This window comes from Notolepis coatsorum (assembly GCF_963971535.1).
Source record: "Notolepis coatsorum genome assembly, chromosome: 11".
Lineage (NCBI taxonomy): Eukaryota > Metazoa > Chordata > Actinopteri > Aulopiformes > Paralepididae > Notolepis > Notolepis coatsorum.
The window spans coordinates 111,084,966-111,109,476 of record NC_140175.1 but is presented as its reverse complement, the minus strand read 5'-3'; the positions used below and the strand labels follow the sequence as shown (position 1 = coordinate 111,109,476).

The window sequence follows — 24,511 nt, the reverse complement described above, 5'->3', positions numbered from 1 at the left end:
TTAAGGTTAAGGTTAAGGTTAGGCATTGTTTCGGAGTTGGTTAAGGTTAGAACGGTTAAGTTTAGGCGCTGTTAAGGAGCTGGTTAAGGTTAGAGTTTGTCTTAGAGAATGGCAATATTCTTTCTATGGTTAAGGTTAAGGTTAGGCATGGTTAAGGTTAAGGTTAAGGTTAGGCATTGTTTCGGAGTTGGTTAAGGTTAGAACGGTTAAGTTTAGGCGCTGTTAAGGAACTGGTTAAGGTTAGCGTTTGTCTTAGAGCAGGGGTGTCAAACTCATTTTCACAGAGGGCCACATCAGCATTATGGTTGCCCTCAAAGGGCCAAAGACCATATAAATGTTAATGTAATGTAAAATAAATGTAGCTACTCATTTACATATTGTTAAACATGTTGTTTCTGTATTTATTACTTATTCAAGTTATACATATTGCATATGCATTTGCATAGATGTAAAAATATATGTTAGCTTATGTTATTTTAACAAATAATTTTAGTTTATCAGAACCCCATATTACTCCATCAATCAATGATCAAACCATTCAAGTAAATAACAAAGAAGAATATCATCAAATACAAGCTATGACATTAAGTTTGTCCAAAACCTTTTTGTCACAGTCAAGAGGGGCAGAACTAACAACTGTGAGCTGCAAAGAACACGTGGGACAGATGTAGCAGATGTTACAAAAACAAATGGCTGCACACAACCTTGCAGAGGCCATACATCCAACTAATGGAAGATAGTTTAATTAACTTTAATTAACAGATTGCAGAATGGGTACAGTACAGTACAGCTCAATACACACAATTGTTAAGGGGATGCAGACCAGAGAAAGACTTTCGACTTCTTTACATCAGGGTCCCCCATTTTCAATTCGTAATGAAATTGCTATTATGTGTCTGCATGAATACACAACTTAACTGTACTCAAAAATAACAAAATAAGGGTTGTCTCAGTTCACAACTATATTGGTCAAGTTTTGAGTGGGACTTGTTTGCGTCCCTACAGCTTCTTATTCAATTGAGCGAGATGCTCGGTTATGTCACACAGCCAGTTTGCATCTGACAGTTCAGACAATATTTCTTCAACCCTTTGTTACCTATTCTGCCCGGATCTTTTTTGTATTTTGGGCTGTAAAATTGTCAAAGAATGTCTGAGGAGTAAGTTTTTGGCTTTTTTCCTTTGTTACTTCATTAATACCTCAGATGTTCAACATACATGTATGTGTAAGAATGTGTAATAACTAAGGCTGTCAAAGTTAAAGCTTTATTAACGCATTAACCCACAATTATTTTAACACTGGTATTTTTTAACCCAATAAAAAAAAATTCGTTTTTTTTTTTTTTTTTTTTTTACCTGAGCTCTTGGGGGGCCACATCAAATGACGTGGCGGGCCACATTTGGCCCGCGGGCCGTGAGTTTGACACCTATGTCTTAGAGAATGGCAATAGACAGCCTATTTCCGCACTGCCGCTCTCTCGCGCTGCCGCGGTCACATGGTCAAATTGTCACATTCTTGCACTCCTCCGCTGTTAGAAAGCAACACGCGATTGGCCACTGACTGACGCTCTCTGATTGGCCACTGACATGTTTGCCCAATCGCGTAACGAGCTGTGTCTTTGCCCATTTCCGCGTCGAACTGACAGCCTGCAAACTACCTGGCGTTCTATCGCCATGCTCTAAGTCAAGACAAACTCTAACCTTAACCAACTTCGGACCTACAAAAGGCCTTCGACACTGTCAATCACACCATTCTGATTGACAAGCTAAAAGCAATTGGTTTTGATAGTCTATCAGTGAGCTGGATGCAATCCTACCTGGAGGGGAGAGAGCAGATGGTGGAGGTAAACGGTACCCTATCCCCCCCCCTCACAGTAAACTGTGGTGTTCCACAAGGAAGCATACTAGGTCCGCTACTGTTCCTAATTTATGCAAATGACATGTCGTCAGCTTGTGACTGCAACTTGTTCCTGTTTGCGGACGACTCAGCCCTGCTGGTCTCTGACAAGAACAAATTACAGGTTGAAAAAACCCTCAGCTCAGAACTAAGCAAAATCTGCATATGGCTCGCTGATAACAAACTATCATTACACATGGGCAAAACAGAGTCCATTCTCTTCGGTTCAAATAACAAACTCAGCAAGACCGACGGCTTCTCAGTTACAGTGGGTGACAATATTGTCACAAGGAAAGAAGATATTACCTACCTGGGTTCCATCCTAGAGGCAAATCTTTCCTGTGACAAAATGGCATCCAATGTAATAAAAAAAGTCAACCAACGAACTCGTTTCTTGTACCGGATCTCCTCACTGGTAAACAAGAATACCCTGAAGACTCTAGCAGGAGCACTCATTCAAGGGTACTACGACTATGCTTGCACCTCATGGTACCAAAGCACCTCAAAGGCGCTAAAAACAAAATTACAAACATCTCAAAACAAACTGGTCAGACTACTGCTTGACCTTACTCCTAGAACCCACCTCACCCCTGCCCACTTTGACAACCTAGGATGGCTTAGAGTAGACGACAGAGTACAGCAACTTGCAATGGGCCTGGTCTACAAGATACACTACACGACCAAGGTACCCATGTACATGACTAAATACTTCCCAAAGGTCAGTGAATACCACGATCACAACACCAGAGGGAGCTCCACAAATCATGTTAAACCCAGATTCGGCTCAAACAAGGGACTAAACACGTTTCGCAATTATGCCACATCAATGTGGAACGCCCTACCCAAAGCTGTAAAGGAATGTGAATCACTACCCACTTTCAAAAACACTCTCAAAAAACACCTAAGGGAGACTGCAACTCGAAACTGGCCCCTGTAAATGTCCGAACACAACCCCCGCCAACACCCCCCCCCCCCCCACTCCTACCCCCCCCCCCCCCCCCCCCCCCCAACCACCTCCAATGTACAGTCCCACCCCCACCTACCCAATCCAATGTACAGTTTCTACGCCTAATGTATATACTCTTTTCTTTCTGGACTCTTTTTGTATCACAAATACAGTACTGTAATTGCAAATCTGGTATGTCATAAATGTATAGATGTAGCAGTACTGTCTATCTGTATGTCATGTATGTCATATATGTTACGATGAATTGGAAATGGGGGACCCTGGTGGAAACAAGACGAAAGTCTTTCTCTGGTCTGCATCCCCTTAACAATTGTATGTATTGAGCTGTACTGCACTGTACCCATTCTGCAATCTGTTAATAAAGTTTTCATTCATTCATTCATTCATTCGAAAGAGTGCCTAAGCTTAACCAGTGTAGAAACAGGCGTCGGCCAATCAGAGAGCGTCTTGCCAGAAATGCGGCTACGGAAAAAAATAACGCGCACGTGACCTGTCCGCGAGGGGAGCTTCCTGTTCCTGGTTCCTGATCAGCTGAGAGTCAGTCCAGCAGACAGACAGACAGACAGCAGTAACACCATGGCTGCTGCTCTGTCCTCCTGTGTTGTTGTTATTGTTGTTCTGTGTCTTCTCGGTGTGCTCCCTGTCCCGACGGTACTCGGTGAGTCTCACTGCGCTCTTTTAGTTCCGAGGCAGACAGACAGACACAACCAATGCTAACTGTATGCTAACGCCGTTAGCTTGTTTGTTGTTTGTAACGTAAGAGCGGAGCTGCTGTTTGTTCGTCTTCGTTTCATGTAGCAGTCAGTCAGTCAGTCCCACAGAGAGGCTGCTTTCAATCAGACCTAGTGTCACTTCATATCAGTGTCCTGATGAATTGAAAATGGGGGACCCTGATGTAAACAAGACGAAAGTCTTTCTCTGGTCTGCATCCCCTTAACAATTGTGTGTATTGAGCTGTACTGTATTGTACCCATTCTGCAATCTGTTAATAAAGTTTTCAATCAATCAAAGTGTTTTTAAATGGGGTCATCATCTTCATCATAGCGCTCAACTTAGGACTCACGTTCACACACCGACGACAGCGGAGGCAAGTGTGGTGTGTTTGTGTAGGTGTGTTTTCGTGTAGGTGTGTTGGTGTGTGTTTGTGTAGGTGTGTGTTGGTGTAGGTAGGTTTGTGTAGGTGTGTGTAGGTGTTTGTGTGGTGTGTTTGTGTAGGTAGGTGTGTTTGTGTAAGTGTGTTTGTGTAGGTTTGTGTGTTTGTGTAGGTGTGTTTGTGTGTCGATGGAATTGAACCAGGAACCTTCTGATTACCAAACGACCGCTCTACCTCCTGAGCCACTGTCACACTGTTGTTTGTGTGGTGGTGGTGTGTTTGTGTGGTGTGTTTGTTTCGTGGAGGGGACTAGCACCTGTGCACCTGCATGTACCAACATTTATTTCCCATTGCAGTGTTTGCTAATATCAGTAGCTGACTAGCTGACAGGAGTTAAGGTGTAGTTAATTTAGAAGTATATATTTGGTTATTACATGGCGTTTTAACATTCGCCAAAATGCTTGATTGTGATTGGTCAATAGCGGTCCGTTACCCCTAGCAGCGGTCAATTATTTCTCGATAACTGACCGCTGCTATGGGCAACGGCGCAATAAAAATGGTCGCTGTTATGGGCAACAGAGCGCTATTGACCAATCACAATCAAGCATTTTGATCGCAGTCACGAAAGCTATAACCTTGTTCCCAGCTTTATATCTCGCACAGCTGCACTACATCAGGTTCAAACATGGCAGCGGTAATACGCATACGTCTGTCTCAAAGAGTCAATTGTATAACAAATGCCCATGTTGGTGAATTTATGACTGTCTGTGTGCCATTATTACTATCAATGTAATAATTGTGGAATATTACTATAATGAGCTGTATGTGTATGAACCAAGCATCCTTTGTGAAGCACTTTGGTTGACAAGTGTCATGTTTAAATGTGCTATATAAATAAATTTGATTGATTGATTGATTGAATCACGTCCACACCTGCCGATGACAGAGGAGCCACAGAACAAAGCTGCGTCTGCATTTGATCTCGTCTTGTCGATGGTGTAAAATGAATTAGGTATATTGTTAGTAAGTTAGCCATGTAATAAGCGGGATTATGTATAGCTTAGCTATACTCGGTCATTGTCGCAAAATAATTGACCTTCACTGCGTTTAGAACAGAACTCTGTGTCGGTCAATTATTTTGCGACAATGACCTCATAGCTATACATTATCCCTTACATAATAGGTTATCCCACAGGCAATGGAACTCAATTTGTAAATAAGGATAAATGTGAATATTAAGTCAAATTTGTGACACCACTTCATAGCAGGCAGACTGACACACAGATAGACAGACGGACTTGCTAATAGTGGCCAAGATATTTATGACGACTTATGAATAGTTTTAAATATTAATTATTTTGTGGGCTGAAGATTAACTGGTTGAAAATAAATATTTTAAAATGATATCGCCCAGCTATATATATACAGTATATATATTGTGACACACAACTGTGGTTGTAGAGTGTTCACTTGACTGAAATTCTAAATTCAAGGTCCACAACAGGGCTCTACAGTGCGTGCATTTCACTCGCAGTTGCCCCTAAAAATAGATTTGTGCGGACCAAAAAAATAATTTAGGAGCACAGTGTGCGAGTAATAGTTTTGCGTAGTGGGCGCGTCAACACGCAATTGTCATTTCATAATAGACACAGAGCAGCGCGGACCAGCTCTGTACGAGTAACGCTGTTTCTATGTGCAACGAAAACTCCGCGAGCAACGGGTCCAATAGACCACTGCACTTCCGCGATACATTGAGCTCATGGGAGAGAGTGGGGGGATGAACAAGCTTAAATGTTGACTGTGACTATAGCTCGGCCGAGACAGTGCCGTTGGGATTGGTCTCAAGAGCTTTAGAGGAGGGGCTGTGAAGGGAGGGTGCACTGCGTTGACGACACAAAACAAAATGAGAGCAACACGGCATGCTGCAAAATAATAGTTTTTTGTTGATTATCTTGTTTTCATGATCGTGATAAGCCAAATAAAATTGAAATTCCATTAATGGAGCAGCCATTGTTGAAGGCGCTGGAGAAGTCAACAGAACACGGTTCTCACTGAGCTGCGTGGCTTCTCCAGGTGCGTGTAGGCTCTGTGGAGCAGTGCAATGTGTATTTGACTAGAGAAAATGTTGATTTCTTGTGCCTCTGTCTGATCCCCCACCCTTGTCTTATGTCTCTACTGCATGTTCAGCTAGTGACGGCGACCGGGAATGTGAGGCCTACACGGACAACCATGATGTCACCCACTTTTCCAAGAGATGCTACTCCGGCGAGTTCTGCTGTGGCTCCTGTGACAACAGATACTGCTGCAACGACTTCTTCCTGCGCTTGTCGGAAGACACTCAGGAAAACTGTATTTCTATGTAAGCTGTTCTATTCTACTCTAGTTGTGTCATTGTCATTGCTCATTTGCAAGTGGTTTTCACATTGAAAATGTGAGGAGAAAGACAATGTAATTGATCATCTGGCCTCATAATATATTTCCGATTGGGATGGGTACCGAACTTTTTAAAGATTTATTTTTTGGTGTTTTATCGCTTTATTACTACTGGGCAGTCCAGTAGGGAGAGACAGAGGAGAAATGGGAGACAGAGTGGGGGAAGACATTCGGGAAATAACGACGGATTCGGGAATCGAACCCGGGTCGCGGCTGGGCGCGCTATGTGGTTTGCCACTGGGGCGCCCCCGAACTCTGTACTTTTAAGGGTATTGACCGAATTACGTCGGTACTACTGATTACCGCTTCACGTTAGAGCAATCGGTGCCATATTTCGATACCTAAGATCCGCCTAGTTAGAAACAAATCTGAATTCCAATGACACGCAATTGTCATTTCATTATAGACAGACCTTCAATGACGCTCAATTGTCATTTCATAATAGACACAGACCAGCGCGGACCTTCAATGACATGCAATTGTCATTTCATAAGACACAGACCAGCGTGAGCAACGGGTCCAATGTGTCTAACATGCTTGGCATCCTCGCCATTCCTGTGTCCACATCGCGGTGAAACCTTAACATTAGCCGCTAGCTAAGCTAACTAAGGTTAGCCGCTAACTCTGGAAACGCTCACAGCGGAGTGACTCCACCAGGGTTAGAAATTAAAAAAAAATTCAAGGGCTTTTTTTGCCCCCCTTAATTGATTTTCGGGGTATTTTTTTTGTATTTCGGGGGCACTGAATTTTTATGATAAACGGTAGGGGTGGGACGGTTCACGAAATGGACGGTTTGGTTCGTATCACGATTTTGGCGTCACGGTTTTCAGTTCGATATACGTACATTTTTATTAAAAAAAAATTTAACACTCAAATCTAAACATGCTTCTCATTTATTAAAAATAAAAGGTTTACAGTGTTTACAGCCTTAAATAATGTTTGGCACACAAAGACCGAACTGACTGAAAAATATATTGTCAAAGTATTAACTTAGTGCAAACAAACAATATGCTCAGCCAGCACTAGACTTTCCTTTCTTTAATATAAACACACAAAAACAATGTCAACCATGTTTAAATTCCCTGATTGTCAGTTCTTAATGGAAAGATTCGTTTTCTGCTTGAAATTATTATGTTTCTGTCTACATTTATTTAGACTAACATTATTTAAATATTGAGTGCAACTGTGGTGGATTACGTAATTCGGTGAGTTGGAACTATCTATGGGTTGGCGCGGGTCCCCACGGACATTTTAGCGTGTGGCACCTTCAGCTCCGGTAACGTAACGTTAGGAGGAGTTCATAACATCAACAACATGCAGTGGGACAGCGGTAATAGTCCCGGTTGGAGTTAGTAAAACACAGTTGTATGTTAGCCTTCTTGGATGTTGAATAAACGCCTATCATTGTCTTTAAACACCCCGCCTCTCAGACTCCCATTTCCTCCTCTGCTACAGTAGCTAGTAGTAGCTACGGTGACATTTCATTGACTGTACAGTATTAGCTTGCGGGCTGCGTCGGGCTACCATAGTTAAAACGTGCGTTGTTTTGTACAAACTGCTAACGCTATGGCAAGATGTGTGTATGCCTATGTAATGTTAATGGCTATGTTTTTAAAGTCGTAATGAAGATTGATTTATATTGTGCGTGCCATTTTTACACAAACTGACTAGCACCTGGCTGCAGCTGGACCCTATTGGGCTGCAGTGCTGCTGCTGCCTGCAGCCAGTGCAGAACACCGGCTCCGCCAAATGAATTTTTTTATTTGCGCGTCATCTGAACCGTACGATACACAGACGCTCCATTACCGGATAAATATATATATATAATTAGTAAACTGTCGGGGGCATTAAGTGCCCCCCTTAACTGATTTTCGAGGGCATTTTGTCCATTTTCAAGGGCATTATGCCCCAAGCCCCCGTTAATTTCGAACCCTGGACTCCACGACACCAGTTCCATTAGTGAGGAAAGGGGGGCGGGTGTTATATTGACAAGGCTTGAGTCTGACAACCGAGGTTCAAAGATAACTTCACATTTATTTGCTGTTCGTTTATATATATCGCATTATGCATTGGGCTCCAGGTACTCCACAACTCTGTGTGTTTACTTCCTAGTGTGACATCTAGGGCTGTCTTAAATACTTCGAAGCTTCGTTCGATGGGCATGGGATTCGAATATGAAAATAAAATTCGATTATTAAAAAAAAAAAAAAAAAGTTGTGGCAAGGTTGTTTTGGCTTTTATTCCATTGTATTAACCTACTCGATGTCACCGAGCGGCACTGCAGATCTACCCTCCTCTTCGAATTCTGAAAAGTGCATTACCGGCCAGATCCTCTTAGGGGCTCTGTCTCGATAATGCAGTGTGCCCTGTGGCAGAACGGTGCACTCTTTTTTTTACTTTCAATGGAGTTTCCAGTTAGCTGGATTCTGGATGTGCAGCATAGTAGCTTGGAATACCTTTTGGGACGCCGAATTCACTATGCAGTAAAGGAATATATCATCAGCCAATGGACATATCGATCTACCAGATGGCGATCGATAACTGAGAAATGCTCTGGGGGATCCAACCGGCCCACGGTAAGATCTTTTTCACGTAAATTACATGCTGATCAGGGCTTGTTTTGATAGCCATCCACCCGATCAACGAATGAGGCTAATGAGGCTAACACGGTTATTGGTAATCAATAATCAGAAACGACGTCCCCCGCCCCCCCCCCCCCCCCCTTTCATCCATTCGTGGTGGACCATCATACCGATCATATGCAGTTTGAGTTTTAACTAGCTTCTGTATATCCGAAATGCCATTGGATTTAACGTTAGTAGCTATTAGCCCTGTATCTCGCGTTCCAGGAAATATCCCAGCCGAAATCCCTTATAACGCTTATATTCAAGACGCTATAAAATGAGAATGTATTGATGAAAAATTTATTTCTTTAAGCCATTTTGAAGGGACGGTTTATGGTCTCAATTGACAATCAGAATGGACAGATAGCAATACTATAAAGTATAGATTTAGCTCTACAAACAGCCCCACGGACTATGCAAGTCTGTTTAGAAATGCTGGCCGTCTACAGTGATTTTAGACTGATCCAAATGGCCATGAATGTGTTAATTACAACAAGCAATGCTGTTTGTTATTTAAGATGAGGTCGGACTGACAGATTTGTGTTCATTGTGCTGCTTTTATAAAGCCTCAAATGACGGCTTACAATATTTCATGAAAGCAAAGTGTTTTGTTTGTCTAAGATTTAAAAAGGTTTAAATGTTACAGCACTGAAAAAGTTGAACAAAGTCCTGTACAAGTCCCACAACATAAAAAAAAAATTTAAAAAGAAAAGAAAAAAATTATTTTATTAAAAAATATATATTTTTTTATTTCGAAGCTTCGAATTAAAATCGAATCTCGGCCCCGAAGCTTCGAATTCCAAAAAAATAATCGAAGGTCAGCCCTAGTGACATCACTCAACTACGGCAACCAAGAGGCTCAAACTCAAACCTAATACATCACAGGGGGGGTGAGCCTCTCACTCTCTTCAATGATTTAAAGTAGCCAAACGTTACTCTATAAATACTAACTGGATAGTTAATGATATAATCATAGGGCTGTACCAAATGTCATTTTTTAACATTCGAAGCTTCGATTGAAGTATTCGAACGAAGCTTCGAATGTCTATAAAAACGTCATACATCTGTTTTTTTTTTTTTTTTTAACTAAATCCTCAATTTGAATAAAGTGATTAATCTGATTAAATGAGTCTTTTTCTTTTATTAAATCAACTTTATTTAATGAATATAACTCATCAGTTTCGTCAACATAAATAATCCAATAAGGGCACGGTTGGTATGAAAGTGATGGTGACGCTTATAATATAATATTATAATATTAGTGTAGCCTAATCTTTAACTGCAACTGTGAAGAAACCCCCCATTGGTTTAAACAGATTGAATAGACACAAAAAAAAGATTAAAAAAAATAAAAAATGTTTTATTAAAAATTAAAATGTTGATTTAGAATTCGAATGTCAACATTATGATCGAAGTTTCGAAGCATTCGGTACAGCCCTATATAATAATTTAATTTCATTATCTCAAATATTCTAAAATCATTAAGTCTGCTATCAGCCATTCTCCCTTTGTGTGTGTGTCTTTGGAAAGATCAGATGAGGTCAGAGGAGTTTGATAGTATTTACTGAGGATGGCCAGATAATGATGATATTTAAAAACATAAATAATAATACATAATAAATCTATACATGATTATGCAGCATAAAAAAAATCGTTGTAGGAACGGTTTGGGAGGTAGGGAGGGGTTTTAGTTTGTGTAGTGTGATAACAATGTTGAAATTTAGACTTTAGTTTAGTTTTACAACAGAAATAAAAAATTTGTTATAATGAAAGTACCGAAAAAAGGTACCATCGGGTACCGGTATCGATTCCCAGGCTGCTTCTGAACTGTCTTGCTGCCCGCGGGCACTGTGTTGGCTGCCTCTGAACTGTCTTGCTGCCCGCGGGCACTGTGTTGGCTGCTTCTGAACTGTCTTGCTGCCCGCGGACACTGTGTTGGCGGCCTCTGAACTGAACTGTCTTGCTGCCCGCGGGCACTGTGTTGGCGGCCTCTGAACTATCTTGCTGCCCGCGGACACTGTGTTGGCGGCCTCTGAACTGTCTTGCTGCCCGCGGGCACTGTGTTGGCGGCCTCTGAACTGTCTTGCTGCCCGCGGGCACTGTGTTGGCTGCCTCTGAACTGTCTTGCTGCCCGCGGGCACTGTGTTGGCGGCCTCTGAACTGTCTTGCTGCCCGCGGGCACTGTGTTGGCGGCCTCTGAACTATCTTGCTGCCCGCGGACACTGTGTTGGCGGCCTCTGAACTGTCTTGCTGCCCGCGGGCACTGTGTTGGCGGCCTCTGAACTGTCTTGCTGCCCGCGGGCACTGTGTTGGCGGCCTCTGAACTGTCTTGCTGCCCGCGGGCACTGTGTTGGCTGCCTCTGAACTGTCTTGCTGCCCGCGGGCACTGTGTTGGCGGCCTCTGAACTGTCTTGCTGCCTGCGGGCACTGTGTTGGCTGCCTCTGAACTGTCTTGCTGCCCGCGGGCACTGTGTTGGCGGCCTCTGAACTGTCTTGCTGCCCGCGGGCACTGTGTTGGCGGCCTCTGAACTGTCTTGCTGCCCGCGGGCACTGTGTTGGCTGCCTCTGAACTGTCTTGCTGCCCGCGGGCACTGTGTTGGCGGCCTCTGAACTATCTTGCTGCCCGCGGGCACTGTGTTGGCTGCCTCTGAACTGAACTGTCTTGCTGCCCGCGGGCACTGTGTTGGCGGCCTCTGAACTATCTTGCTGCCCGCGGGCACTGTGTTGGCGGCCTCTGAACTGTCTTGCTGCCCGCGGGCACTGTGTTGGCGGCCTCTGAACTATCTTGCTGCCCGCGGGCACTGTGTTGGCTGCCTCTGAACTGAACTGTCTTGCTGCCCGCGGGCACTGTGTTGGCGGCCTCTGAACTGTCTTGCTGCCCGCGGGCACTGTGTTGGCGGCCTCTGAACTATCTTGCTGCCCGCGGGCACTGTGTTGGCGGCCTCTGAACTGTCTTGCTGCCCGCGGGCACTGTGTTGGCGGCCTCTGAACTGTCTTGCTGCCCGCGGGCACTGTGTTGGCGGCCTCTGAACTGTCTTGCTGCCCGCGGGCACTGTGTTGGCTGCCTCTGAACTGTCTTGCTGCCCGCGGGCACTGTGTTGGCTGCCTCTGAACTGAACTGTCTTGCTGCCCGCGGGCACTGTGTTGGCGGCCTCTGAACTATCTTGCTGCCCGCGGGCACTGTGTTGGCGGCCTCTGAACTGTCTTGCTGCCCGCGGGCACTGTGTTGGCGGCCTCTGAACTATCTTGCTGCCCGCGGGCACTGTGTTGGCTGCCTCTGAACTGTCTTGCTGCCCGCGGGCACTGTGTTGGCGGCCTTTGAACTGAACTGTCTTGCTGCCCGCGGGCACTGTGTTGGCTGCCTCTGAACTGTCTTGCTGCCCGCGGGCACTGTGTTGGCGGCCTCTGAACTGTCTTGCTGCCCGCGGGCACTGTGTTGGCGGCCTCTGAACTGTCTTGCTGCCCGCGGGCACTGTGTTGGCGGCCTCTGAACTGTCTTGCTGCCCGCGGGCACTGTGTTGGCGGCCTCTGAACTGTCTTGCTGCCCGCGGACACTGTGTTGGCGGCCTCTGAACTATCTTGCTGCCCGCGGGCACTGTGTTGGCTGCCTCTGAACTGTCTTGCTGCCCGCGGGCACTGTGTTGTCTGCCTCTTAACTGTCTTGCTGCCCGCGGGCACTGTGTTGGCGGCCTCTGAACTGAACTGTCTTGCTGCCCGCGGGCACTGTGTTGGCGGCCTCTGAACTGAACTGTCTTGCTGCCCGCGGGCACTGTGTTGGCTGCCTCTGAACTGTCTTGCTGCCCGCGGGCACTGTGTTGGCTGCCTCTGAACTGTCTTGCTGCCCGCGGGCACTGTGTTGGCTGCCTCTGAACTGTCTTGCTGCCCGCGGGCACTGTGTTGGCGGCCTCTGAACTATCTTGCTGCCCGCGGGCACTGTGTTGGCTGCCTCTGAACTGAACTGTCTTGCTGCCCGCGGGCACTGTGTTGGCGGCCTCTGAACTATCTTGCTGCCCGCGGGCACTGTGTTGGCGGCCTCTGAACTGTCTTGCTGCCCGCGGGCACTGTGTTGGCGGCCTCTGAACTATCTTGCTGCCCGCGGGCACTGTGTTGGCGGCCTCTGAACTATCTTGCTGCCCGCGGGCACTGTGTTGGCTGCCTCTGAACTGTCTTGCTGCCCGCGGGCACTGTGTTGGCGGCCTCTGAACTGTCTTGCTGCCCGCGGGCACTGTGTTGGCGGCCTCTGAACTGTCTTGCTGCCCGCGGGCACTGTGTTGTCTGCCTCTTAACTGTCTTGCTGCCCGCGGGCACTGTGTTGGCTGCCTCTGAACTGTTTTGCTGCCCGCGGGCACTGTGTTGGCGGCCTCTGAACTGTCTTGCTGCCCGCGGGCACTGTGTTGGCGGCCTCTGAACTGTCTTGCTGCCCGCGGGCACTGTGTTGGCTGCCTCTGAACTGAACTGTCTTGCTGCCCGCGGGCACTGTGTTGGCTGCCTCTGAACTGAACTGTCTTGCTGCCCGCGGGCACTGTGTTGGCGGCCTCTGAACTATCTTGCTGCCCGCGGGCACTGTGTTGGCGGCCTCTGAACTGTCTTGCTGCCCGCGGGCACTGTGTTGGCGGCCTCTGAACTATCTTGCTGCCCGCGGGCACTGTGTTGGCGGCCTCTGAACTGTCTTGCTGCCCACGGGCACTGTGTTGGCTGCCTCTGAACTGTCTTGCTGCCCGCGGGCACTGTGTTGGCGGCCTCTGAACTATCTTGCTGCCCGCGGGCACTGTGTTGGCGGCCTCTGAACTGTCTTTCTGCCCGCGGGCACTGTGTTGGCTGCCTCTGAACTGTCTTGCTGCCCGCGGGCACTGTGTTGGCGGCCTCTGAACTGAACTGTCTTGCTGCCCGCGGGCACTGTGTTGGCGGCCTCTGAACTGTCTTGCTGCCCGCGGGCACTGTGTTGGCTGCCTCTGAACTATCTTGCTGCCCGCGGGCACTGTGTTGGCGGCCTCTGAACTATCTTGCTGCCCGCGGGCACTGTGTTGGCTGCCTCTGAACTGTCTTGCTGCCCGCGGGCACTGTGTTGGCGGCCTCTGAACTATCTTGCTGCCCGCGGGCACTGTGTTGGCTGCCTCTGAACTGTCTTGCTGCCCGCGGGCACTGTGTTGGCTGCCTCTGAACTGTCTTGCTGCCCGCGGGCACTGTGTTGGCGGCCTCTGAACTGTCTTGCTGCCCGCGGGCACTGTGTTGGCTGCCTCTGAACTGAACTGTCTTGCTGCCCGCGGGCACTGTGTTGGCTGCCTCTGAACTGTCTTGCTGCCCGCGGGCACTGTGTTGGCTGCCTCTGAACTGAACTGTCTTGCTGCCCGCGGGCACTGTGTTGGCTGCCTCTGAACTGTTTTGCTGCCCGCGGGCACTGTGTTGGCTGCCTCTGAACTGTCTTGCTGCCCGCGGGCACTGTGTTGGCTGCCTCTGAACTGTCTTGCTGCCCGCGGGCACTGTGTTGGCGGCCTCTGAACTGTCTTGCTGCCCGCGGGCACTGTGTTGGCGGCCTCTGAACTGTCTTGCTGCCCACGGGCACTGTGTTGGCTGCCTCTGAACTGTCTTGCTGCCCGCGGGCACTGTGTTGGCTGCCTCTGAACTGTTTTGCTGCCCGCGGGCACTGTGTTGGCGGCCTCTGAACTGTCTTGCTGCCCGCGGGCACTGTGTTGGCTGCCTCTGAACTGTCTTGCTGCCCGCGGGCACTGTGTTGGCTGCCTCTGAACTGAACTGTCTTGCTGCCCGCGGGCACTGTGTTGGCGGCCTCTGAACTGTCTTGCTGCCCGCGGGCACTGTGTTGGCTGCCTCTGAACTATCTTGCTGCCCGCGGGCACTGTGTTGGCGGCCTCTGAACTATCTTGCTGCCCGCGGGCACTGTGTTGGCTGCCTCTGAACTGTCTTGCTGCCCGCGGGCACTGTGTTGGCTGCCTCTGAACTGTCTTGCTGCCCGCGGGCACTGTGTTGGCGGCCTCTGAACTGAACTGTCTTGCTGCCCGCGGGCACTGTGTTGGCGGCCTCTGAACTGAACTGTCTTGCTGCCCGCGGGCACTGTGTTGGCGGCCTCTGAACTGTCTTGCTGCCCGCGGGCACTGTGTTGGCGGCCTCTGAACTGTCTTGCTGCCCGCGGGCACTGTGTTGGCTGCCTCTGAACTGTCTTGCTGCCCGCGGGCACTGTGTTGGCGGCCTCTGAACTGAACTGTCTTGCTGCCCGCGGGCACTGTGTTGGCTGCCTCTGAACTGTTTCTGCCCGCGGGCACTGTGTTGGCTGCCTCTGAACTGTCTTGCTGCCCGCGGGCACTGTGTTGGCGGCCTCTGAACTGTCTTGCTGCCCACGGGCACTGTGTTGGCGGCCTCTGAACTGAACTGTCTTGCTGCCCGCGGGCACTGTGTTGGCTGCCTCTGAACTGTCTTGCTGCCCGCGGGCACTGTGTTGGCTGCCTCTGAACTATCTTGCTGCCCGCGGGCACTGTGTTGGCTGCCTCTGAACTGTCTTTCTGCCCGCGGGCACTGTGTTGGCTGCCTCTGAACTGTCTTGCTGCCCGCAGGCACTGTGTTGGCTGCCTCTGAACTGTCTTGCTGCCCGCGGGCACTGTGTTGGCGGCCTCTGAACTGAACTGTCTTGCTGCCCGCGGGCACTGTGTTGGCTGCCTCTGAACTGTCTTGCTGCCCGCGGGCACTGTGTTGGCGGCCTCTGAACTGAACTGTCTTGCTGCCCGCGGGCACTGTGTTGGCTGCCTCTGAACTGTCTTGCTGCCCGCGGGCACTGTGTTGGCTGCCTCTGAACTGTCTTTCTGCCCGCGGGCACTGTGTTGGCTGCCTCTGAACTGTCTTGCTGCCCGCGGGCACTGTGTTGGCTGCCTCTGAACTGTCTTGCTGCCCGCGGGCACTGTGTTGGCGGCCTCTGAACTGAACTGTCTTGCTGCCCGCGGGCACTGTGTTGGCTGCCTCTGAACTGTCTTGCTGCCCACGGGCACTGTGTTGGCGGCCTCTGAACTGTTTTGCTGCCCGCGGGCACTGTGTTGGCGGCCTCTGAACTGTCTTGCTGCCCGCGGGCACTGTGTTGGCGGCCTCTGAACTGTCTTGCTGCCCGCGGGCACTGTGTTGGCTGCCTCTGAACTGTCTTGCTGCCCGCGGGCACTGTGTTGGCTGCCTCTGAACTGTCTTGCTGCCCACGGGCACTGTGTTGGCGGCCTCTGAACTGAACTGTCTTGCTGCCCGCGGGCACTGTGTTGGCTGCCTCTGAACTGTCTTGCTGCCCGCGGGCACTGTGTTGGCTGCCTCTGAACTGTCTTTCTGCCCGCGGGCACTGTGTTGGCTGCCTCTGAACTGTCTTGCTGCCCGCGGGCACTGTGTTGGCTGCCTCTGAACTGTCTTGCTGCCCGCGGGCACTGTGTTGGCTGCCTCTGAACTGTCTTGCTGCCCACGGGCACTGTGTTGGCGGCCTCTGAACTGTCTTGCTGCCCGCGGGCACTGTGTTGGCTGCCTCTGAACTGTCTTGCTGCCCGCGGGCACTGTGTTGGCTGCCTCTGAACTATCTTGCTGCCCGCGGGCACTGTGTTGGCGGCCTCTGAACTGTCTTGCTGCCCGCGGGCACTGTGTTGGCTGCCTCTGAACTGTCTTGCTGCCCGCGGGCACTGTGTTGGCGGCCTCTGAACTGTCTTGCTGCCCACGGGCACTGTGTTGGCTGCCTCTGAACTGTCTTGCTGCCCGCGGGCACTGTGTTGGCGGCCTCTGAACTGTCTTGCTGCCCGCGGGCACTGTGTTGGCTGCCTCTGAACTGTCTTGCTGCCCGCGGGCACTGTGTTGGCGGCCTCTGAACTGTCTTGCTGCCCGCGGGCACTGTGTTGGCGGCCTCTGAACTGTCTTGCTGCCCGCGGGCACTGTGTTGGCGGCCTCTGAACTGTCTTGCTGCCCGCGGGCACTGTGTTGGCGGCCTCTGAACTGTCTTGCTGCCCGCGGGCACTGTGTTGGCGGCCTCTGAACTGTCTTGCTGCCCGCGGGCACTGTGTTGGCGGCCTCTGAACTGTCTTGCTGCCCGCGGGCACTGTGTTGGCTGCCTCTGAACTGTCTTGCTGCTTGTTGCAACACAGACGGCAGGCGACCACAGCAGAGAGGAAGGAGTTGTGGTCATGAGTCATGAGTCACCCTTGAGTCAAACAGGTAGTGATGCAACTGCTTGATGCAACACAGCGTCTATACTTTCCGTAGCTGCATTTCTGGCGGACGCTCTCTGATTGGCCACTGACTGACGCTCTCTGATTGGCAACTGACATGTTTGCCCAATCGCGTGACGAGCTGTGTCTTTGCCCATTTCCACGTCGAACAGCCTGCAAACTACCTGGCGTTCTATCGCCATGCTCTAAGACAAACTCTAACCTTAACCAACTTCGAAAGAGTGCCTAAGCTTAACCGTCGAAAGAACTTGCCGTCACGCTCTAAGACAAACTCTAACCTTAACCAACTTCGAAGAGTGCCTAAGCCTAACCAGTGTAGAAACTGGTGTCGGCCAATCGGAGAGCGTCTGCCAGAAATGCGGCTACGGAAATTATAGACGCTGCAACACAACCAAACCCTTAACACAAGCTGCTACCCTCACATAGGCACTTCAGATCCCCCAAGTGAAAAGATTCAAAAATGTATTTGTACCACACTCAATAAGCCTACTTAACAAGTAGGATAGAAATGTGGTCACACTATAGAGCAATATAAAAGGGCTGTGCAATACAAAATAACCTTGGACTTATGGGACTGTGGGAGGGAAGGAGGGGGTTAATTGATGTCTGACTGTATGTCTGTCTCTGCTGTAACATGGTTGTCCTGTTTTTTATTTTTTTTGTTACACAGTATTGTGTGTTCTGACGCAACTAATTTCTGTTCCAAGATAACCATCTAATCTTAAATGAACCCTCTATACACTTAACCCTCTATTTTTTTTGTGTGTAATTAAAAACGAAGGTTCGAACGTCCGTTAGAAAACCCTGACGAAGTTCGAAGCCCAAAAACAGGCTTCGGGGAAACGGCTCTACTGGGCTGACGGTCTCTTCTCCTCTTCCTCCTCAGGCTCTCGGAGACCATGGGCGTGACCATCGGCTCTGGTGTGGCTGCCGTGGTCATCCTCATCCTGCTCTTCATCTGCTGCTGTGTCTGCCCCTGCTGCTGCTTCTACAAGATGTGTCGCAAGCCACAACGTAAGAGCTGCTCCTCTCTGTCCTCCACTCTGTTCCTCCAGGGCAGGCTGACCACCTCCTGTAGTCCAGGACTCTCTGTCCTCCAGGGCAGGCTGACCACCTCCTGTAGTCCAGGACTCTCTGTACTCCACTCTGTTCCTCCAGGGCAGGCTGACCACCTCCTGTAGTCCAGGACTCTCTGTCCTCCACTCTGCTCCTCCAGGGAGGCTGACCACCTCCTGTAGTCCAGGGCCCTCATTCATCAACGTGTTCTACGCACAGATTTGTGCTTACCCTGTGCGTACGATCATTTCTAAGCAAAGAGTGGGATTCATCAATTTCAACTTGAACTTGACTCTGTGCTTATATTTACGCACAGCTCGGACCACACTTAGCTGACGCCCAGTGGTAGAATATATTATTACAACAAGGAAATGAGCTTCTGTGCATAATAGTGTTGTCAAAAATATCGAAGTATCGATACATATCGATACTGAATATTTAAAACGGCTTCGATACTCATTTCCCGAAATACCGATACTTTCTGCAGTATCGGTACCAGCTGGCTTGCTCCCGCAAGTTGTTGACAGACAGACGCGCTGCCAGAGCGCCCTTCCGCCTCCTCCTCCTCCTCGCTCAGAGCAACAGACACAAGCTGCTGCAGCCTCCTCCCTCTCACAGCCGGGCAGCGCAGCCCTGTCTTCAGTTTGTAAACAACGCTATTATTAGCTAACGTTAGCTGTCGTGGCTATCGTTCTGGGAGCTAACGTTAGTAGTACTAGGCTGGTGCGGGCTAACTGGCTATCGTTCTGGCAGCTAACGTTAGTAGTACTAGGCTGGTGCGGGCTAACTGGCTATCGTTCTGGGAGCTAATGTTAGTAGTACTAGGCTGGTGCGGGCTAACTGGCGATCGTTCTGGGAGCTAACGTTAGTAGTACTAGGCTATCGTTCCGTGATTTGTTTACTTGGTAACACGGGTTGCTAAGGAATTTAGGTTCGAGGTTGAAGAAAGTGCACTTTAGCTGTCGTTCCTCCGTTAGCTTAATGCTAGCTAGCCACCTATTACTCCGCTAGACCTAACGTTGGAAACGGAGTAACGTCAAGCCGAGCCCACTACACCAGTACACACATGAACTCGACACAACTACCCCATTTCCAACGTTAGGTCTAGCGGAGCCGGAGCCCATCCTACACCAGTACACACATGAACTCGACACAACGTTACCCCGCCTCCATGAAGTGTCCAATTAGCAGCAATGTTGTTGAAAATGTAACGTTAATAAATGCTCCGAGCATAGCTCCGGAGATCTCTCTCTCTCTCTCTCTCTCTCTCTCTCTCTCTCTCTCTCTCTCTCTCTCTCTCTCTCTCTCTCTCTCTCTCTCTCTCTCTCTCTCTCTCTCTCTCTCTCTCTCTCTCTCTCTCTCTCTCTCTCTCAACTAGAAAGGTACGTGTGCTCAGTAGACCTAAAATCTCTAGCAGCCACTCTCTCTTTCTCTCTCTCTCTCTGATCTAAAGATAAACAAAGGGTTTTAAAAGTGTATTTATCTTCTTGTATAGTACCAGAGAGAAGCTGAGGAGAATCAACCAGCAACAAAAGCAAAATTTGTTAAAAAAATTTTTTTTTTTGGTATCGAAATGGTATCGAAGTATCGATACTTTTCAAGGTATCGTATCGAAGTCGAAATTCCAGTATCGTGACAACACTAGTGCATAATAACACTGGCAGTTCTGTATGAACCGTAGTTCATTATAGTTCATTGTAAAATAGCAACAGTAGTGTAATTATGGTCAAAACCCTATAAATAGCATTTGGAATAATAGATCTTTCTCTCAGAATGAATGCAGCATGGTTTATATAGCGTTATCGGAATATACGGGGTGTAGGCTACTGACTGACTGCGCTCCGCGTAGCTTGATTGATTGATTGATTGATTGAAAAGTTTATTAACAGATTGCAGAATGGGTACAGTACAGTACAGCTCAGTACATACAATTGTTAAGGGGATGCAGACCAGAGAAAGACTTTCGTCTTGTTTACATCAGGGTCCCCCATTTTCAATTCATCATAAATCATAAAGCTCAACTCGTTATTATTTTGCGCACAGACCGCAGAGACACGGGAACGTTTTGATTATATTTAAAAGGTGGAATTTCGAAGCTGTAAGCAGAATACATGTCATATGAATATAGTGTTCTTCCCCCTTTTTACTGTATAAGAAAGAATAGAAAACGCATTGCAATGACACCAGATAGTGGACAGACTATGTGTATATGATGGGATTCAAGTTCGCGTTTTTGTTGATCATAGGCATGCTGTCAGAGTATGATATCTTAATCAAACATTCTAGAACATTTGTCGTCACAGATCATGTCCTAATAGAACATAGGCTATGGCATGGATCGTGATATTGTGTGGACTGTTATTATTACTGTACCGGGCGGTACCACCCATTGTGACAACAGCCTTGTGAGTCCCGCACACAAACATGATGGAATTCAAGTTCATGTATTGAAAGGCAGGCTACATCATACATGCAGTGAGATTCATTGTTCTTGTATATGCTCTCGTATTATTGTTTATATAGGCTACCCAATACTGACATCAAAATAGATTGTAGTATGCCTCTAGAAATCATATGCAGCAGGTAGAAAATTGACGGGAGATCCATCGCGATTTGGAATAAAATTGAGGAGAACTTTAATCCCTGGGTATTAATCAAACAACACGGGAAAAGGCAGTCATATTCCAGCGCGGTCTTTATTAGCCGACAACAAAATAGATGCCTCTAAAAATCATATAGCCAATCGAACACAACTAATAAAGGCATTCATATTACAGTACGGTTATAATGACACACAACCAACGCCAAACAGTGGTCAACGAACGGTCTTTATTAGTATTTTGAGCTGTCCAGGCAGAATTGCAGCAATGGTCTTAGGGAGCCGTTGATATCTGACATCACCGTTTACAAGTCCGCCTTTTATTTATCCCATAATACGCGATAGTGTCTTCTTGGTTCGACAGCAGTGAACAATCTCCGTGGAGTTTCTCAGAGTTCCGCTCGGGTCAGTCCATTATTTCACATCCCATGTTTATATTGGACACAACATATTTATATGTTGTGTCTGTCCACTATGTTTGTTACTTTGTTATTCCCCCCCCCCCTATCTATGTAAAGCGACCTTGGGTCTCTTGAAAGGCGCTATATAAAATTAAGCTATTATTATTATTATTATTATTATTATTATTATTATTATTATTATTATTATTGTTATTGTTATTGTTATTGTTATTGTTATTATTATTATTATCACATCTGTGCGGGAGCTCACAAATAGACTGTTAGTCTCAGTGAAGTTTCAACGGAGGTCATCTATTCTAACCAACAAATTGAAGTAGAAAGCATTTCGTGACCAATCTTATTTGGAAACATGACACACAAAATAATTCGCTTTTTATTTGAAACAATATTTAATCGCGTTTGGAGGTTGGTGTTCTGCGTCTGCCCCCCCCGTGCCAAACAAGCAGGCCAACCTCTTGTTCGCGTGTGAGCCCGTTATAATTACACTACTGTCGCTATTTTACAATGAACTATAATGAATTACGGGTCATACAGAAGTTGAACACGCCAGTGTTGAAACTAATGCACGGAAGCTTATTTCCGCGTTGAAACTAATGCATGAACTGAGCAGCGCATATGCCGTAGTAACGATATTCTACCACTGGGCGTCAGCTAAGCATGCTCAGAGCTGTGCGACTGCGTACACATAAGCACGAAGTCAAGTTCAAGTTGAAATTGATGAATCCCACACTTTGCTTAGAAATGGTTGTACGCACAGGTTAAGCACATATCTGTGCGTAAGTCACGTTGATGAATGAGGGCCCAGGACTCTCTGTCCTCCACTCTGCTCCTCCAGGGAGGCTGACCACCTCCTGTAGTCCAGGACTCTCTGTCCTCCACTCTGCTGTGTTAATAAAATGTAAATAAATAAAATCTAAATAAAAAATTTGGAGCACACAAAGAAATGTAGGCGCACAGTGAAAATTGTTCAAGTAACACAGAGTTTATTAACAAACTATTTATCACATGCATATTATACTGTGCGTGTGCACACTATGAATTGAAAATGGGGGACCCTGATGTAAACAAGACAAACGTCTTTCTCTGGTCTGCATCCCCTTAACACTTTCCCAGCCACTGGGATGCGTCTAATATCACTCTAGACGGCCAGCATATCAAAACAGACTTGCATAGTTCGTGATGCTGTTTGTAGAGCTAAATCTATACTTTATAGTATTGCTATCTGTCCATTTCTCATTGTCAATTGAGACCATAAACCGTCCCTTAAAAATGGCTTAAAGAAAGAAAAAAAATCATCAATACGTGCTCATTTTATAGCGGCTTGAATATAAGCGTTATAAGGGATTTCGGCTGGGATATTTCCTGGAAGGCTGGATAAAGGGCTAATAGCTACTAACGTTATATCCAATGGCATTTCGGTTATACAGAAGCTACAGTTAAAACTCAAAGTGCATAGGATCCGTACGATCCTCAACCATGAATGCATGAAAGGGGGGGGGCGGGGGACGTCGTTTCTGATTATTGATTACCAATAACTGTGTTAGCCTCAGTAGCCACATTCATTGATCGGCTGGTTGAGTATGATAACAAGGCCTGATCAGCGTGTAATTTACGTGAAAAAGATCTTACCGTGCGCCGGTTGGATCCCCCAGAGCATTTCCCAGTTATCGATCGCCATCTGGTAGATCGATATGTCCATTGGCTGATGATAAATTCCTTTACTGCATAGTGAAATCCGCGTCCCAAAACGTATTCCGTGCAACAGGCTATAGGGATCGCTTCAGGTTAGTGGAAAACTACATTGGAAATCCAGAAAAAAAAAGACAACTTCTGCCACAGGGAACACTGCATTATCGAGATAGCGCCCCTAAGAGGATCTGGCCGGTAATGCACTTTTTTGAATTCAAAGAGTAGGGTACATCTGCAGTGCCGCTCAGCGACCTTGAATAGGTTATAAAAATGGAATAAAAGCCAAAACAACCTTGCCACGGACATGTCCGTGGTTGGTCCTCAACCGGTGGATTCGAAACACGGATTTATCCGACCGTGGCCCGTCCCGAATGTGTTAACAATTGTGTATTAGTGTTGTCACAATACTGGAATTTCGACTTCGATACGATACCTTGAAAAGTATTGATACTTCGATACCATTTCGATACAAAAAAATAAAAATAAAAAATTATATATATATTTTTTTTAAACAAATTTAGCTTTTGTTGCTGGTTGATTCTCCTCAGCTTCTCTCTGGTACTATAAGAGAAGATAAATATAACACTTTTAAAACCCTTTGTTTATCTTTAGATCACACATTTAAAAATAACTTCATCTCACTTCAATCATTTTTATTGCAGATGCAGAACATGGTATTTTCTCAAGCAGACAGATGTAAACACTGTAATCTGTGTTGCATGTACCTGACAAACTGACCTGTTTGTATTACAGTTAGTAACAGTTTGATTTTTAGAGAGAGAGAGAATTTTAACAACACTTTATTTATAAATCATTCCAGCATTACAACAAAAAGTATTACACAGTCAACTGTATAACACTCGTTGTAACTGAGGGGTACAATTCCCTGACTGTATTAAATAAGTATGGTATCATTAAACCACTACTGTCTTATGTACATTACTACTGGCCATACAGTACACAGGTATATGAGATGAACACCTCCACAATGACACGGTTCCACAACAAATCTTGGTTAGAATAATATTTATTAGCAGCACTAAGATTGTATTACATTACTTGAGAATTAGAGTTGCGCTTGTAAGGCGAAGAATGTGCATGAATAGGTCAAGAGCGTAAGTCCATTAGAATATTACGCAGGAGATAATGAATACCACCTGTATCATAAGAATTATATCTATGGTACACTAGTAGGGCAGCGGGAGATACTAGTAGGGTCCCTCCGGTTGTAGGCCAGCAGGGGGGAGGATTTGTCGGTAACGAAAGTCTGGGTCAACGAAGAATAGGGAGACTCCAGGTACAGGAGACAGTGCAATAATCTCTTGATCCGTAGACGAACAACAGCTATTCTCCGGTATGCAGTGCAGCATGGGGGAAAGCTAGCCAGCCTCAGGCGTCCTAGAGGCGGGCTCGACGATGCTCCTCACAGGGTAAATCCCACACAGTTGTGGGTGTAGACGATTCTCCGCTCCATCAGATACAGGACCAAAGCAAATATAATCCAGCCGAAAAGGGCTCTGTAGTCGTCGGGTAGGTTAT

At 47.4% G+C, this 24,511-nt stretch overlaps 1 protein-coding gene across 1 annotated transcript in view; it reads left to right on the top strand.

Moving 5' to 3' along the window:
- The first annotated feature begins 3,392 nt into the window (after positions 1-3,392).
- The window catches only part of LOC311237514 (protein shisa-4-like), a 65,234-nt gene continuing 44,115 nt past the window's right edge, over positions 3,393-24,511 (top strand). Inside the window, exons 1-3 of the mRNA XM_084325440.1 lie at positions 3,393-3,519; positions 6,142-6,313; positions 18,093-18,220. Coding sequence (XP_084181566.1) covers positions 3,438-3,519; positions 6,142-6,313; positions 18,093-18,220 — 382 coding nt within the window. The 5' untranslated portion in view covers positions 3,393-3,437. The remainder of the gene's footprint in view (positions 3,520-6,141; positions 6,314-18,092; positions 18,221-24,511) is intronic.